The sequence below is a fragment of the Rissa tridactyla genome, chromosome 4 (assembly GCF_028500815.1).
Source record: "Rissa tridactyla isolate bRisTri1 chromosome 4, bRisTri1.patW.cur.20221130, whole genome shotgun sequence".
Taxonomy (NCBI): Eukaryota; Metazoa; Chordata; class Aves; order Charadriiformes; family Laridae; genus Rissa; species Rissa tridactyla.
Genome location: NC_071469.1, coordinates 89,018,799 through 89,035,483, shown reverse-complemented (window position 1 = coordinate 89,035,483; position 16,685 = coordinate 89,018,799). Strand labels below are relative to the sequence as shown.

At 37.0% G+C, this 16,685-nt stretch overlaps 1 protein-coding gene across 3 annotated transcripts; it reads left to right on the top strand.

The window, feature by feature from the left end:
* Positions 1-52: 52 nt before the first annotated feature.
* Positions 53-14,808, top strand: CMC2 (C-X9-C motif containing 2). 3 transcript variants are annotated; one of them, XM_054200254.1, is made up of 4 exons: positions 53-193; positions 6,709-6,845; positions 11,115-11,186; positions 13,246-14,808. In XM_054200254.1, exons 2-4 carry the CDS (start codon positions 6,765-6,767, stop codon positions 13,318-13,320), a joined length of 228 nt encoding a protein of 75 aa, XP_054056229.1. In that variant the 5' UTR covers positions 53-193; positions 6,709-6,764; the 3' UTR covers positions 13,321-14,808. The 3 variants fall into 3 exon arrangements, with proteins under 3 accessions (XP_054056229.1, XP_054056230.1, XP_054056231.1); XM_054200255.1 differs by lacking the exon at positions 53-193 and adding an exon at positions 200-476; XM_054200256.1 differs by lacking the exon at positions 53-193 and adding an exon at positions 1,799-1,916.
* The last annotated feature ends 1,877 nt before the right edge of the window (positions 14,809-16,685 follow it).

The following is a 16,685-nucleotide window of genomic DNA, read 5'->3' as shown; positions in this document are numbered from 1 at the left end:
GCCGCCCAATCACAAGACGCCTCGCCTCTCGCCCCGCCCCGCCGCGCGCCGGCGCCGTGAGGGCTGTTCCCGCTGCTGCCCGGTGTGGTGAGGCGGCTTCCGGTGGGGCCTGCCTGGGTCACCCGCATCTCCTCCCCGCTCTGCGCGGCCGGTGCGTCGCTCCCGGTGCCGGCTGCGTCCTCTGGGGACTGGAGTAAGTGCGAGGATGGCGGTGAGGGGAGGCTTTGTCTAGGCTCGAGCGGGCGGCGTTGTTCCTAGCCCCGAAGGAAAAGAGGGGCCTGTGGGGAGGTGCCTTCCCCACCGCTCTCCCTCCCGGCCTCACCGCCTGGCTTTGGAGGAGCCGTGCCCTGCCCTGCCCGAGCTCGGGGCCGGCTTCTGGGACCCCCTGCTTGCCTCGCATCCTCCTTCAGGCCTCAAGGAGGACTTTCAAAAGGGCTGTTCTGAGGGGGACCACGGGGCTCTCCATCGCGACTGCTGTAAGCTTGCTTTTCCTTGCGTCTCTGTGTGTCCCATCGCTATTTTAAGGACTCCTGGGAGCACTGAGAAACTACACTCTGAAAACGATGTCGGTTAATTCAGTGGGCCTCTTCTCCTGCCATAACTGTTGATAACAGTTCACCTGGTAGCAAAGTTCTGTTACGCTAACAGTGTTTACTTTCTGTCCAGTGCTCTCTGCCTTTCATGAGGGGCCTTGCTGCTCAAGGGATAAAGTCCTGTCTTTTCCATCAGGAGACTGTGATCCCCTTGATCCCTTTCTTTCAGAAGGGAAAAAGCAGTTCTACAGTAAGCAAGAATTCTGCTAGCAGTACTAAATTTATAGTGTTCTTACCTGCTAGATCAAGAAATGAACGCAACGGTAATAAAATGAAGCTTTGACTGTATATTCTCATCTTCAGAGACAGCAGGAATAGAGAGAGACTGCTTCAGTAATCTTTCGTAATGTAATGTTATATTGTGCAGTGTGACTTGCTGCATATTATAATTAAAATATTACACTAATTGTCCTGTAACTATGGTGGTGTTTGTTGTATGAATATGACCTTAAATAATTGCCAGGCAGTGAAAATGCCCTGTTGTACTTTACTTGATCATTTATTTTAGCCAGAAATAAAGCTGTAGAAATGACTTGATATTCAAGTTGCTGTTCAACTTCCTTTATTCAGTAGGACTGACACCTTCTTAACTTACTTTACCAAGTATGTAATCAGGAATGATGTAGTTTTATCAGTTGCTTACTCCTAAACGTAGCTGGTGAGCACTCATTCTGCTGATGTGAGGGATGTTGAATTGTTGGCAGAAAGTGGTCATGTGAAAAAACAGTTAAAACCAGGATGGTTCAGGGAAAGTAAATACAATCTACATAATATAAAAACATTTTAAAAGTAGACATAAACTCTTCCCCCTTTCATGTTTCCTTACTACTTACAAGTCTTCATATATATGTATCTAAATTATTTCCCCCCTGCCCCTGCTCTAGTATGTAATATTGGAAAACTAGTGCATAGTTTTGAAGACTGAAATTCAAGAGGTTTGAACTAATTTTTGTAAGATTTAGCTAAACTTGGTTTATTATAAAGTGAAGGTGTCTGGCTAAATTTTTTGGAAACGTTGTAAAGTTTGGGTTCGTTCTCAGTGTGCCTAATGACAACCTTAAGGAAAGCAGTCTTGAATGATACTGTAATATCCTGATCTGGAAGATGTTAACCATGTTACTGAAAGCTAGAAACAAAGTCCTTAGTTCAGAGTTCCCTCGGTTTTTGAAATGGCATTCATAAATTGTGATTTCTCATTTCACGGAATGAACGATCTTCTGAGTATTCTAAGCTGTTGTCATGAAAAATATTTAGAAATTGTGTATGAAAGATAATACTAGGAACGCGAAAGTTCTGCTGAAGTGACATGAATGATATATTCAGGTAACACCAACCAGTGAGGTGTGGAGCTGAATCCTTTTTAATGCTAAAACTTTGTATAATCTTACAGAAAATACCCATGACTTGAGCAAACAACGAGCTGGTATTTTTCTCCAAATCCAAACAGAACAATACTATGTAATTGAGAAAACCAAACTGTCTGGTCTTACTCAAATTAGACAGTGAAATGAAGTGCAGAAGTAAATGTTACACATGATGAGTGATACAGTGGCTTTATAGGAATTTGCAGATCTGTTCGCCCTGCCCTCCACTGTTAGTACATGTTCTCGTTTGCATGGTCATGCTGCCGCCTTGTGGGTATTATCTGAATGTTTGCAGCAAATGTGTGTGTTTTGTACTGTAGAAAGCTCCGTGTTTCTGGTTAAGGAGCTAATGATTAGCAATGTAGATGCTCATATGCAATTTTTCATCTTCAGGGTTGGTACACAAGGATTTGCATTTTGTTTTAAGAAGTCATTTTTCTGAGCAATATGTGAATTCATGTTTCGTGGGGTTTTTTTGCTGTTGACTTCAAAAACTTGAAAAAAATTACTTTTGTGTGCAACTTTTTAAATGAAAAAATTAGAACAATTTGGTTTAAGAAATGGTCTTCTAACATGTTTTAATGAAATATGGAAAAAAGCATCTTGGGAAAGCAATGATCTAGATTCAAACCTTCCTTTCATTGTTGTCCACCAAACATGTAAATATTAAGATTTTGGCTAATCAGCAAGACTAAAGCAACCTAATTTAGTTTTCCTTCTGCATCAGGGAACTGTTTAGTTCACATTTATGGGAGATTCTGAGAAAAGAAGGGAGCTTCTCTGGATTCCTGACATACTGATCTCGTGCTTCATTTGGGGAAAGAAGTGGGAATGTACCAAACACCTCCTTTCTCCACACAGCTAGGTCTTTTTACTGCTATTTGCCATAAGGAGGTCAGGAGGAGAAACGAGCACATGGAGAGAAACAAGCTGGATTTTGGTGTCTTAACAGGAGTGTGAATGCGTACAAGTGTTCTTGCCTGCTCTTTTGGGACAGCCTTTTGGTTTCTGCCTACTTGTTAGATATCTGCAGTTTCATTGTGATAAGTTCCATAATACATAGGTTCCTTTTGCACATTAGTATTATATAAATATTTAATGTATTGAATGTGTGTATAGATTGGCTTTTAGATAAGGAATGAGTATCGCTTCTTGTTATTTTGATTTTTTTTTTTTTTAATCTGGTTTATGTTGGAAACCATAAAAGCTAAAACATCCCCTGTTCTTCCCACTTTAAGATAAACTACACAGAACATGATATGGAATGAGGCAATTTCTTAATTATTTTTTTTCCCTGAAGGATAGCATAGATTTAGAAACTGGTTAAGGAAGTTAAAAGATCAATCATCTTTATCCATGTCTTCTACCTTCAGAGGCTAATAGTTTATAGAAATTTGCAGTTAGTTCTTAAGGCATTTCAACCAAAACACTTAGATACACGTGTAGCGTAATTTTTAACAAGGAAGAAAAAAACCGCAAAGAATTCAAAATCTCATATAAAACACATTAAAGGGCAGACCATTTTTGTGCAACCCAGTGAAATATGTCAGTGCCTTTATGTAAAGAGTTCATCTAAATACTTCTCTCCAAATACTTGCTTCGGATATTAATGTTTGCTTAGCATTTTGCAGTCTGTTTTACTCAAAAGCAATTCCTGTATTTTCTTCATATTGTTCTACTTTACTGCTAGTATTTCTTCTACAACAATTGTATGTTTACCTTGACATTCTTTATCCAGCATTTCTGTTTGTAGATTTCTCAGAGCAATTTACATTGCTTATTCCCAATTTTTTTTGCTATTTCCCTCCTCCCCCCCCCCCCAAGTATTTTTTCATACTCAGATTCCCTATGAGCTACTACCTATATAAAATTCTGTCCATGTGGACTTAAATTCTGGTGAGATGGCAACTTGCTATCTTTATTTTAGATTAAAACATTATTTAAAAGAAACTAAGGAACCCAATAGCTCATCCTGTCCTTTTTTCACACATATTTTTGTTACTCTTGAAACTCTTTTGTTTGTCAGTCATTCTGCTCCAGCAAAAATATTCTAGCCTTCTCTGATCATTTATAGATCACTGTCTAATCTGACACTCCTAAATATAAATATAATATTGAGCACTGATGTGGTCATCAACACTGGTCATGAACTTCAAAAGTACTTGAAGGCTCCAGTTAAGTCTTCCATGACCACGGCTTTGTTACTTTAATCCATCATAGCCTACATGAGCTCAGTACTGGTAATTGAACTTGAAAGATTTTACTATTCAATGTTATTTGAAAATGAATTTCAAGACTACTGATCTATGAACTGGTGTGACAGTTAGGACCTCTGATTTGTAGCATCTGTCCTGCAAGAAGTGCCATTGGAAAATTCACTTGTGTTATTAAAAGACTTTTAATTGATGAAATATGCTGCCACCTATCTATTTGTAGCATTGGTAGCTTTTATCTTCTTTATCTGAGAATAATTTTGTAAACGATGGCAGTAATTACTAATCTTAGTTTAGAAAGAATTAATCTTTCCTTGAAATGCTCCCTTTGACTTTCTGGCCTGTGCTGATGTGCATGCTACCTATGTCACTAGAACATTAGTCTTGCTTGCTCCTTCCGAGACAGCCATCTCAGATGACAGTTTTAGGAAGAGTGGTCAGAGGCTGAATGATGGAGGGATTTAATAATCAGCTGGGTTCACACACGTTAAAGTAATGCGCAGTCATTGAGCAGGTCACCCTCTCAAGGGAATGCTAACTCTACTGCTATCAAAAAAATCTACTGATAAATTTAAAACATATTGACTTTGTGTGGCATGCAATCAAAAGCTGGTGGCAATAACACAGCAGGGTTCTTAATCACTTTGCTGTTACAGTCGTGCTCCTGCTGTCATATTTCTAAAGGTTCATTTGTTAATTTGTTGAATGGAATGCTTAAGCAACTTGTACGGTTTCCAACTTCTTCTGTGCTAAGAATATATGTAGCGTAATATTAGACTTCCAGATAGTATGGGGGAGATTTTTGAAAGAAATCACTACGTGTGTTTGTAACACAATGTGGAACATATTCTCATGGGTCTCAAGAGTCTTTCAAATCTGTTTGGATTTTTAAAATTTTGTTTGCTTGTGGGAATGTAACTCTTGTTAAGCTGCACACGTGATGGGAAATACTGGGTAAATTAGTGTACATACCTCTTCAAGCCAAATATATTACTTGAGTGTTCTAGGAATAGCAGTGTAGATTGTAGCTGCCAGCTGAATATTGGGATTTTGCAATTGTAAAATCTGACCACTGGCTAGTAGTATTTAGCTTGCCTATTTAGCTGGAGTGTTAATACTTTGTACAGGCTGTAGTGGTATTTGCCTGATGTATTGCAGCTACAAAGGTGATCTCTTTGGGAGGAGGGGGAACACAAAATACTAAGTAAACAACCAAAAAAGGCATCTCTTTAATTCCATGGCAGTATGGGTCATACAAGTAGAATTTTGTCAAGGTGAGCCCATTTGTCCTGGTATGAACTGGACTTTTTTCTTCCCTCCCTGGTAAAGTAATCTTCCACAACAAAGATGTCATCTTATTTCAGCCACTATCATAAGATGCTTTCATCCGTTTCAAAAAAAGATCTTGAAAATTACTTCTGGGAATATATATATATATATAAAAAAATATATAATTTTTAATGGGAGGTAATATAAAAATTTATTTCTAGAATGAAATTTTGCTCTTGTCCGACAGAACCCTTCAGAAAAGGACCTGCGGGTTCTGGTTGACATGAAGTTAAAACATGATTTAGCAGTGCACCCTTGCGGCAAGAAAGGTTCATGGCATACTGGGTCACTTTAGAAGTATAGTAGCAGGTCAAGGAAGGTAATTATTATTCCCCTCTCCGTGGCAGTCTTGAGGCCACATCTGAAATACAGTGTTCATCTTTGGGTCCCAAAGGCTAACAGAGATGATAAAAAAAACGAGTCCAGCAATGGGGAAACTAAGAGGGTCAGGAGGGTGGAAGAGCTGGTATATGCGACAAGTTTAAAGGAGCTAGGCAGCTTTCAAAATAGGATACTCGAGGGAAACCCAAATGCTGCCTTCCACTATCCGAAGCAGTGAGGGATTCATGTAGAAGACACATCCAGATGCTTTTTAGAGGAGCACAGTGAAAGGGCAACAGGCAACAATGTGAAGTTGCAGGAAGGGACATTCCAATTGGGCATAAATAAGAAAAACATCATTACTGTTTTCATTAAGTACTGTTTTTTAAAGCATCATCAATGCTTTGGATCAGGATTTTTTAAAAAGCATCTAGATAACTAAACAAAAATGTCAGTTCTCAGAGTGCTGTAATGAAATATCATTGTGCTTCCTGTTCTGATCCATCTGTAGAAGGTAGAAAGAAAATTACATATACTTAGCTTTTTTAAAGCTAGAAACGAAAAAACTGAAGTAGGAATGTGAAAAGATAATCTGCAGTTCAACAAAGATTAACGCTACTAGGGAGTCCCTGAAAATTAAAATCCCAAAAGCATGCTTCTGTCCATGACAGCAAAGAATATAAAGTTATCATTAACTTTTAACACTTGGGCTGTGTAGAAGAACAGATGTGCTAGTTTTAATTACTTTAACTGCGTAATATAAATTATATATATATTAAGCTGCATTTTGATCTAAAATATTTTTTTTAAAAAATAATACTATGTGATAATATCTTAAGTGGCTAACTCAAACTTTTTAGTTATACTTTTGCATTTTAATGTTGGCAGGTGGAAGTTTTCTCAGATTCTTGTCCTTGTACTACTAAAATTATCCCTAACTAAAGATGCATCCAGACCTGTCTCCTCATCTGCACACTGAAGAATGTAACCTAATTATCAGTCTGCTCAAGAAGTGTCACAAGGAGGTAAGGAGTTTTGAGCGGAGAAAAGAGTGGGTGGGTTGGGGAAATGAGTGTCAGATAAATTAGCGAGAATATTATATGATCATAGAGAGAAAAACCTCCTCTAGGCAGAACAGCCATGAAATGTAGCTAGTATGTTTTCACTGAAGAGGTATCTGACAACTGTGTGTAAAATTTTGCCAATGATTTCATTAGGAAATAAAACATGCCTTAAAATTTCCTCTGCTACAGCTTGACAAGTATGGACCTATTTTAAGAACGGAAATAATTTCTGCACCTTTTAGTACTGTGTGTGCCTCAAAAAACAATCATAAGAGCAACTTCAAATGCCCTCTTTTTGTACGCTTGCAGCGTATTCATATTCCAGCTGTCCACTGGGCAGATGCTTCAGTCTATTTATAAGCAGATGTGTTGACGGGGATCTGGACATGCAGCATGCCTTACATTCAGTGCTTGGAGAGCTAAGTGTGAATGACTGTTTGACTTCCATCTTCTTAGTAGGCACCTACCCAAAGATATAAAATCCCAAACTGTCTTCAGGCTTCTCAAGGCTCTTCATTGCTTCAAGAAGATAGAGTCTTCATCTCACTTGTTTAAAAGTCTTTTTTTTTTTTTTTTAATTTGCTCTGTAGTAAACCTATAGATGTAGAAGAGTCAGGCTCTGCAATGGAAGCTAAGCTATCTGCAGCATTGTTGCAATATTGTTAATTACTTTTCCAGTTCTCTCATGTACTCTAAATAGATGTTCTGTACAGATATATTTCTGTATTAGTGCATAAAAAATTCAATTTCATAGTTTCCACTGAGACAAAAATATATTTAAATGTTGAATATGAATGTGAAAACAATGGTTGACTGCGTTACATGCAATCTACAATATTTTCACCTCCATGTTCAGGTGTGATGTTTATAATTTTTTTATAGTGCAGTTATTCACAAATTCTTATTCAATACATACAACAGCTTCACTTTTTTGAGCAGAACTCTAAATTTTTGTTTGCAAAAGTCATAACAGAAAGAAAACCAAGGCTGATAGTACATGAAATGTGAGAGAAGATATTTTGCATGAAACATTTTTGCAGATTTTAAAGTAGCTGAAATAACATATAAAAAAAACTTGCGGTACCACACTTTCTTATGATTTCTATATTACAACAATGAAGGGAGCAGAGTTTTAATACTAAAATTCACTTGCAATGAATATACTGTACTGGGTTTCTTCAGCAACATTGAATTGTTTTTTGTTGGCACTTGTAGTACAGTATCTTGAAATCTAAGTGTGCTGGAATCTGTTGATGCCATCTCCTATCCGGTACTTCCCATACCATTGCTTGTCTCTTCCTATGCACTGTCTACATTTTTTTTAAACCTAAGGCACAAAGTTCTTGTGCAGAACATCCCCAAGCTTTAAAACTGAAAGTTCTATTAAGTGTAAGAGTTATGCTTTTCTTCTGAGTTCTGAAATTTTAATTTGCCTAAAAATGTGTTAAGTAATATGAGAGATTGTAGAGAGGTTTTTTTTTTTCTCTTTTTTAGTTAATTTTTAATTTATTTTGGAAACTTGGAAGGTTGTAACATAGCTACAAGTGTTCAGTAGCTAGAATTAAGTGAGAAGGCTTTCCGTGTACGTTAACTACTATGGTATCAAAAGGATTGCCAAATAAAATGACTGTCAGTTAAGCGGAGAATAAAACTTCTATAGGCAATATAAAATTAAAATGTTGTGGTTCATTTTTCATCATTTTGAAACAAAGCCAATCAGGAAAGAAAATAGGCTCAGATTTGTCCTGCCTTTTGGTATGTACGTAGTTGGGCATTCTATGCTTTGACCAGAGAATCCAGAAAAAACAATTTACTACTTGAAAGTAATGGTTGATTGTTTGTTTGATAAAAATGAATGTTAATGTGTAAGCATCATAAGCTTTTTGTATAATGTAGCTTATTAGACTACTTAGCATTGAAGAGGCAACTGGAACTAAAAGGTGTATTTGAATTCCTTGGCAGCAAGTGATTCAAAGGAATCTATTGCCAGTTTGACTTACGAAGGGACTAGGAGCAGCAGTAATAGTCAAGCACAGGATTATATGCTTTTGGTTTTGTTTGAAGTTTATCTTTACATGAAGAGGAATTACTTTTGTCAGTCTTGTGCTCAACTGTTGTGCTAACAGTCTCAGCACAGAAAGGGTGAAGATGGCTTCTTTCACACTCAGTTGAAAGGAAGCGATACCATTTCATTTAAAATTCAAGGGGAGTGTACTGAAATATTCTTTTAAAATTGAAGTCACTGAAATCTGAAAAGTTAGTGATCTTCATCAGTTATCAGTGACTACCTGCTTTTTTGTTATAATGCCAAAATGGCCTAAGAACCTTGATGTACAATTTAAATTAATATGAAGAAAAGCATTATTTTTTAATTGGGTGTCCTGTGTTTGCATTTTCACAACGGTCAATTTGATTGTTGTGAACATGCCTATTGTATCAAGTATTGTATCAAGTTTTGCATCTAGTGAGGAGAGGTTACTGGGATTCCTATTTGATGTTATTATTTTGATTTTTTTTTTTTTTTTTACCACCACCACTCTGGGGCCAAATGCAGGCTTTAAAGAGACTTTTTATAGTTGGCAGCTGAAAGAAATATTATTGCATGTTGTCTTGCAATCATATCACTGTAATTGGTGTAATTATTTTTGAGAAACTGATTCTTTTTTCCTCATAATCTGTACTAAAAAATTGACAGCTTGGGAATCTGGCTAAATAAATGTAAATTCAACTCACTGAATGCACTAGTAAGAGTGGAGTTAGCTTGAAGTGTGGGTGCTCACCCTTGAAATACCTGAATGCAGGTATGGGAGTAGAATACAAAATTAAATCTGTATTATCTAAAATTAAAATGTTGTAAAAGCAAGATCAGCTTGTAGTAAAGTGACCATTTATCACATGCAACTGCTTCAGAGTGTCATCTGATGCCCTTTATAAAGCAGAGAGGTATAAACAAGCTAATTATAGCACTGCTATAGTTAAGTGTTTGTCATAATCTTTATTAACCCACTCTTACTTTCACTCGTGTTCTATTGGCTGAAATCTTGTCCCCTGTTTGAATTCTTAATAGTGTTCCTGTATTGTATAAATCCATCTAGCTTCTCATCAGCTACAGAAATGTGCATAGGTTTTCCTCTAAAATATGGAAATTATTTCATTCTCATCAGTTTTGTTCTTCCAGGTTTGTTTTGTTTTGTTGTGTTTTTTTTTTTTTTTAAATTCATTAGTTCTCTAAAAGATTGGTCAAATTGACTCTTTTGATTGCATAACTGTAAATATCTACTAAAATCTCCACTCCTTTAGGCCTTCTGAATTGCTTGGATGCTCTGCTACCAGATTCTGTGGCATGTTGGCAAGCATCACCCTGAAAAAAATAGTGCTTGTAGAAGGATGCATTGTGAGAGTGATTTGGTGGCTGATAATATGAAATTGCTTCAGGAAATCCTGGCTAAGAGGGCAGATTTTTATGGTGAATATCATCAGGTTAGCTGGGGAATGTCTTCGTGAGGACAATGCCTGCAGTTTTTCAGGAACTGAATAACACTTAAGTATGGATAAGGCCCACAGTTGAGCTGTGCCACAAAGATGGTAAATGCATCTTACTTATTAACCTCACGATCTGGAGAAACCTAATCCCCCTATTTTTTTATACTACTTCTAACATTTCAGTCATTTAAGCCTAATGCCTGCATCTTTTGGACCAACAACACGTTTTTCTTGTGGCTGGGATGATGTAGCATCAAGTCCTTTGCCTCTCTAGGTCATGAAGAAACAATGAAAACTAAAGCACAGAGGACATTGCCTCCAGGATGCCTGTAGATCTCCTTACATCTTTCTGTATGACAAACTGGAGTTCAGAATATTTATTTTTTGTACATTATTCAAGCTAGCGTGAGTAAAAGTTGTTAAGACTGATTCCTAGATCAATAAAATACATGTTCTACGTTTAGACTTAATAGCTTCTGCTTAGGTATCCTATTTTAGTCTGGTTACACAACGTGGTGAGTACCTTCAACTTTCAGCAAGGTGGGAGTGGTTCATATGAGGTTCAGGAGTAGCTCTAACTTGTAGCTACTCGGTAAAAAAGCTACAAAGCATAATTTTTTGCAAAAAGAGAAAAGGAAAAGAAGACCAGGATATGTTGCAAAATGCAAGTGGCTTCTAAGAAATTTAGAGCTTCAGAGGAAGAAGCCTTTGAATTGTAAATCTGTTTTTCTCTCCCTAACTTATCAGCACAACATTTTGAAATTTTTTGGCCATTGCAATGATATTGACCGTGAGATGCGGAAGTGCTTAAAGAAAGAGGTAAGAGACAAATTTACTACAAGTTAAATGCTTAATAAAAAAGTCCATTAGATAGAAATAGAGTTGCTTTTTACTAAGTAGTACAAATCAATAAATAGGCCTTGAAATGTAAGCACATTCTGGAGTGGGCAATTAAGACCAAATTTAAATTTTTTTTTGATAAATTTGTCAGGTAAAATCTGGCTTTAACAAATGGCATGGTCTATTTTTGGATATACAAAAATAAGCAAACGCATCTTAACAAAACAAATACTGCAGATAGGAACGGACACTTCACAGGTTGCTTCTGATCTTTTTTTCTTAATTTATTTTAGTAGTGGTATTTGCACAGAATAGAATATAAGGCAGTAATGGTCACTTCTGCATGAGTAACACTTATTACTGAAGTCAGGTATGCTGACTGAAACCACTTGATGAGTTGCTGAGTTAGGCCCTAAATGAAAATATTGCTGCTAAGAACCTGCTCACTGCTCTACTACATCTGCAGATGGGAAGGAATGGAAGACTCTAGGAGTTTAAGTAGATTGACTAGCTAATGGGCACATTTTCAGAAGAGTATCAATGGGTCTTTATATTTGTGGTTGTCATGCCTACAAGAGAGAACACATAAATGAACTTTTCATGCACCTTTTCACTTGAAATTATACTTAATAATTTTGATATAAATTTCATAGTCGTATCTAAAAAGGGAAACTTCAAGTGCATGGTAGCCAGGACAGTTTGGGTTCCCTCTTTTCCTTCTGTCAGTCTGTGGGCATTAATTTCATCTGCTTGTGTCAAATACCATTCCCTGCCCCCCGTAAAAACTGTACCACAGAGCTGGAAAATAATGAAGTTTCTTTCCATGTCTGCCTTCTTAAATTATGGCTACATTGATATGCCATTACTAGGAAGCCCTTGAAAGGCTGTTCACAAGTATAGAATAAGTACAGATGTAGCTTTTAAAGATCCACTGTTCTCATTCTACGTAAAAACATGGATGGGTTATTGAAAAATGAAATATTGGCATGCGAAAAAGTTAAGCATTCTGTAAATATTAAGTAATGTTTGGGGCCATTATTTCAGTTATAAACCAATCAGTATAATGAGTGAAAAAACTGCAAATCCTTTCTAAAATCAATCTGCTTAGTAGTTTATTATATTATATAGAGAACTGAATATTTGTGGGTTACTTGGGTTTTATTCTTGGTACCAATTATTAAAAAAATTGAACAATTTTTTTTTTCTCTAACTTAAGGCCAAGAATAATTTGCTTCTCATAAAATACATAGCAAATCATGCATTGATTTTTAATTTTTCATTTCTTTAAGCCATGAAAAGGTTTCCTTTTTGGCTGCAATGAAAGAAGGTTAGGCTCGTCAGTCTTCAGGCTTTTGCTAACGCAGGGGCATACTTGAAAGCATGGTCGTCTTATGCATGTATCTAAACTGTGAAGGCTTTAGTGATTCCCTTTTACACTGGAGTCCCATCTCTGTTGCATTTTTGTTTTTTAACTGTAAAAAAAAAACCCAAAATGCGTTACTCTCATTCAACCAAAATTTGCCTTTCTTCCTTTCATCTTGGTATACTACTTTATCTGTGCGTATAATTGATGACCAGGATCAAAAATAGACCAAGTCTGTGATGACAAATTCATGTTTCAGAAGGCAGACACACTTAGATTAATCACTATCTTTTAAAAGGAAACGAGCCTGACCTGTGCTCTAGACTAGCACCGATCCAGCTTTTTTCCTAGTTCATGTGTGAAGTGTAGCTATCGTACATAAGATGGCTGTATAAGTTCCTCCATAAAATTAAATGAATCTGCTTTATTAGAATGTTCTAATAGTCTTTAGCTTAATAACGTCAAACTTAGAAGCATGTATTTTAATCAAATAGATGTTAATTCCAAAGTAAAAATGAACCAAAATGTAGATATTAACAAGAACTGCATTTCTAATGCATCAGTTCAAAGATATTTTTTCTGTTCCTGAGTAATAAACGCTCTCTGCACTTTTAAATGCGACTGATCTGTTCAGTGATAACAGCTGATTTTTTAATTTTCTTATCTGTCTTCCAGTATGAAGAAAACAGGGCCAGGAACCAGGCGAAACGACGGCAGATAATTAATGCTCACAAAAACTCAGAGAAGTGAGCTGTACTGTATTTGGGACAGCTGCATCTCAACAGAGACACTTGGTTGAAAGTTGACAGAATACTTTCCCATCCCCAATGCTCAGCATATGGTTTGTGAAATGGTGAAAAAACAAATGCACCTAAAACATATTCATTCCCAGGAAGGCAAACAATGTGGGAAAAAAAATAAATAATAAATGATCACTCACAACTTAACTTAATTTTTGACCTCTGAAAAACCCAACTATTGTGGCAAGTCTTTGTTCTGGCATAGTTTTGTTATGATTGTTAAGTAATGAGGAATCAGTGTGTGTGGAGAATTATGTATTCAAGGCTGCTATATTCCCTACCTTGTGTTGAGTTGGATTTATTTCTTTGTGTTTAGCGTTTTTTCATTCATCTTGTATTTTTCTATTTTATTCTTGAAAAACACCTAATGACTTTTTGATCACTCTTTGTAGTGTTGTGATGACACTGCATAAACGAATTAGCAAAAAGAAATTTTAAACACGTGGCTTGAAATTGGAAATTACCTATCAAGTAATAATTGGAGTTCTAGTATTTTTATTTGAGCTGAAATGATGAAACTACCATCTTTCACTGAGAAGATTAAAAATCCTTCCTTTCAACCGTATGTACAGCGTGGACCGTTGTAAGCCAATTTGTTCATCATACCCAAAGCAAGCACGGCCTTAGAAATTCAGCATGGAACTTTTCCAGGGATTTACAAAGCATTGCCTTGATTTTTGTTGAGTACAATCAATGCGTACTGAGTGATTTTTTTGAAGAGGAGTGCTGCCAAAAACACAAGCTAAATAGTTCTTCCACATACTGTGGTACAAAGATGAAGTCAAGTTATGACTGTTGCTGTTGAAGAGAAACCCACATTGAAGTGAAAGAAGGTGTAACTTGACTTTCAGTTAGGCAAATCAACTAGTATTGTGTTAATCAAGTTGCCTCGTTAGCCTACAAGAGCTGTTAATTTGCTATCAAACTGCAGGAAGTCCTGAGCAAGCCTCTGAATTCAGAAGATTTGGTATTAAATCATATGTTGGTTTGTGCAGTGATGGAACTGTTTCTCTGGGCGTCTGCTGGATTCACCTTATTTTTAAATGACTTTTCTGTTCTGCCTAGCAACAAAACACTTAAAAAAAAAAAATACACGGTCTTGAATCTTTTGAAGAAAGGGTGCCTATTCTACAATGAATTTTACGGTTTGTTGTAAGAACCATTGTTGACACTCAATCTTGAAATTGGTACATATACCTGTTTTTGGAAGAAAGCTGTATTTTGTGATCTATTTTGAAAGATTCATTAGAATAACTTTACGTATTTTTCAATAGCTGGATGGACCCAGGTAAACTGGTAAAACTTAATCACAAAGGTTTTCAAGTGAAAGTTCCAAGAAAAACTGAATCTATTGTTTCTGCGTGTTTTGACATGCTGTCTCCTTTATTAGAGCAAGTAAACGATGTGTTATTTGAATTAAATACTTGAGTGGTTGGAAGTGGTGCAGTCTTTTTGTTGGTGCACTCCAAAATACTTTTGAAGAGTACTTTATAGTGAAGTTCCCTGACTGGACTGGGAACTCTGCATCCTTGATCCCAATCCTTCTTCCATTTGTGATGACAAAGTCTACTTCAGGCAAGCTCTTAAAAAGCTTGTAATCTTTAAGTAAGTAAGTAAATAAATAAATAAATTGAGACTTGGCCTAGAGATTAGGTTGAGAAGCTGGTATCTGAGTGCAAAAGCGCTGAAGCTTTTCTTTCTTTCATCACCTTCTGTGACTTCAGATCTTCCACTAGAATAGCAACAAAATAGGAATCCAAGAGCCACTTAACACAGCTCGTTAGTCAGAATCATATTTTCAAAGATCAATGTCCTTAATAAATGAAAGACCAAATGGCATGCACAGTTTCTATTGATACTTTGAACTACCTTTAGCAATAAATCTATGTTACAGATAAACTTTGTTTACCCAGGAAAAGTAAGATCACGTTCATCCTTCTGTTTCTCCCTGCTAATTGTCCACTAGCAGCGTGATATGAGATCGCCCATTTATTCCTGTGGTTTTGTTCCTTTTTTTGAGGGGGTTACATTGCTCATTTGATCTTGAAGCTGAGAAACACTAGTGTAATAATACTTAAGATTTATCTGATGGAGAAAGAGGGTATGGGGGTAATGTTAAATGTGGGGCTTTTGTTTCCTAAAGTGAGCTGAGCGGTGAGCAGGGGACATGTTGGGTGACATAAACTTTATCTATAAGGGCTTTGAAGACACTTCTTTGTAACGTCATTTGTGTTTAGAAGCATTTTCCCTGTTGTTCTTTCTGAAAGAGCAAGTTTGAGGGAGAAGAAAAAAAGAAATATGATGGAATTTTGTGTTGCGTCATGTGTGAGAAGCTCTTGGGCACTTCACGTGGGAAAGTGAAGAAGGGGAAAATATAAATGGAAAGGGCAAATGGCAGCTCTAATACAGACCTGGCCATAGCAGTGAGGTTTTCCCATACTGAAGTGCAACAAAAGTCCAGAATACACGGATTGGTGGAGTACAGAGCAAGGGAGTAGTAACTACCCAGCAAAATCCCTCCAGCTCTACCAGGAACACCCGGTAACGCTATCAACGGTGTACTTCCTCTTGCTGGAAAATTAAATGCTGACACCTTGTTTTCCTGGTTTTTTTTTCAGTAGGAGGAAAGATCCTCTGCTGCATAGCAGCAGCGTAATGTCAGTACCGCAGGGCTAGTTCTTGCTCTGGTGGTGAGCTCTGCCTGCAAAGATCACTGTACTCAACTGGTGCTCAGTTCTACTAGGAATAGTTGAAACATTAGTTGTCTGTCAGGGGAAATTAGTATGAGATATATTCCAGCGAGTGCTCTGTGGCCAGCTTGCCATAAATTAGCTTGCGACACCCTTAACCTGCAGTGAGGGCCTCACCAGCACAATACCTGAGCAGAAGCAGCAGCTACTGCGTATGGGTTTGTGGGCTCTGCGCTGACAGGGAGATAAGAATTCAGTACATCACCATCTAGTCTTTATCCAATTTAGCCTTCATCTGTGCTTTCTTGCAGGTAATTTAATAATTAACTTGATAAAGAGCTATAATACTGGCTTTCATCTACTATTTTTTTTATATACCATTTTACACCTCATCTTATATATGGCCTGCATCTCTTTTGCCTTGTTTTTGGACTTTTTGGCATCAAAGGGCCAAAATGTGTCATATCTGCCTGGTTCTTCATACAACAGGATTTGAATCTGCTATTACAGTTAAGCTGCAGCGCTGAGTGTTAATGTACTATGAATATACTGTTTGTCTCTGCCTGTTTTCAGCTGGTAACAACCTGAAGGGATTATGGCAGAAGCATCTGTTGCAGATAAAGTC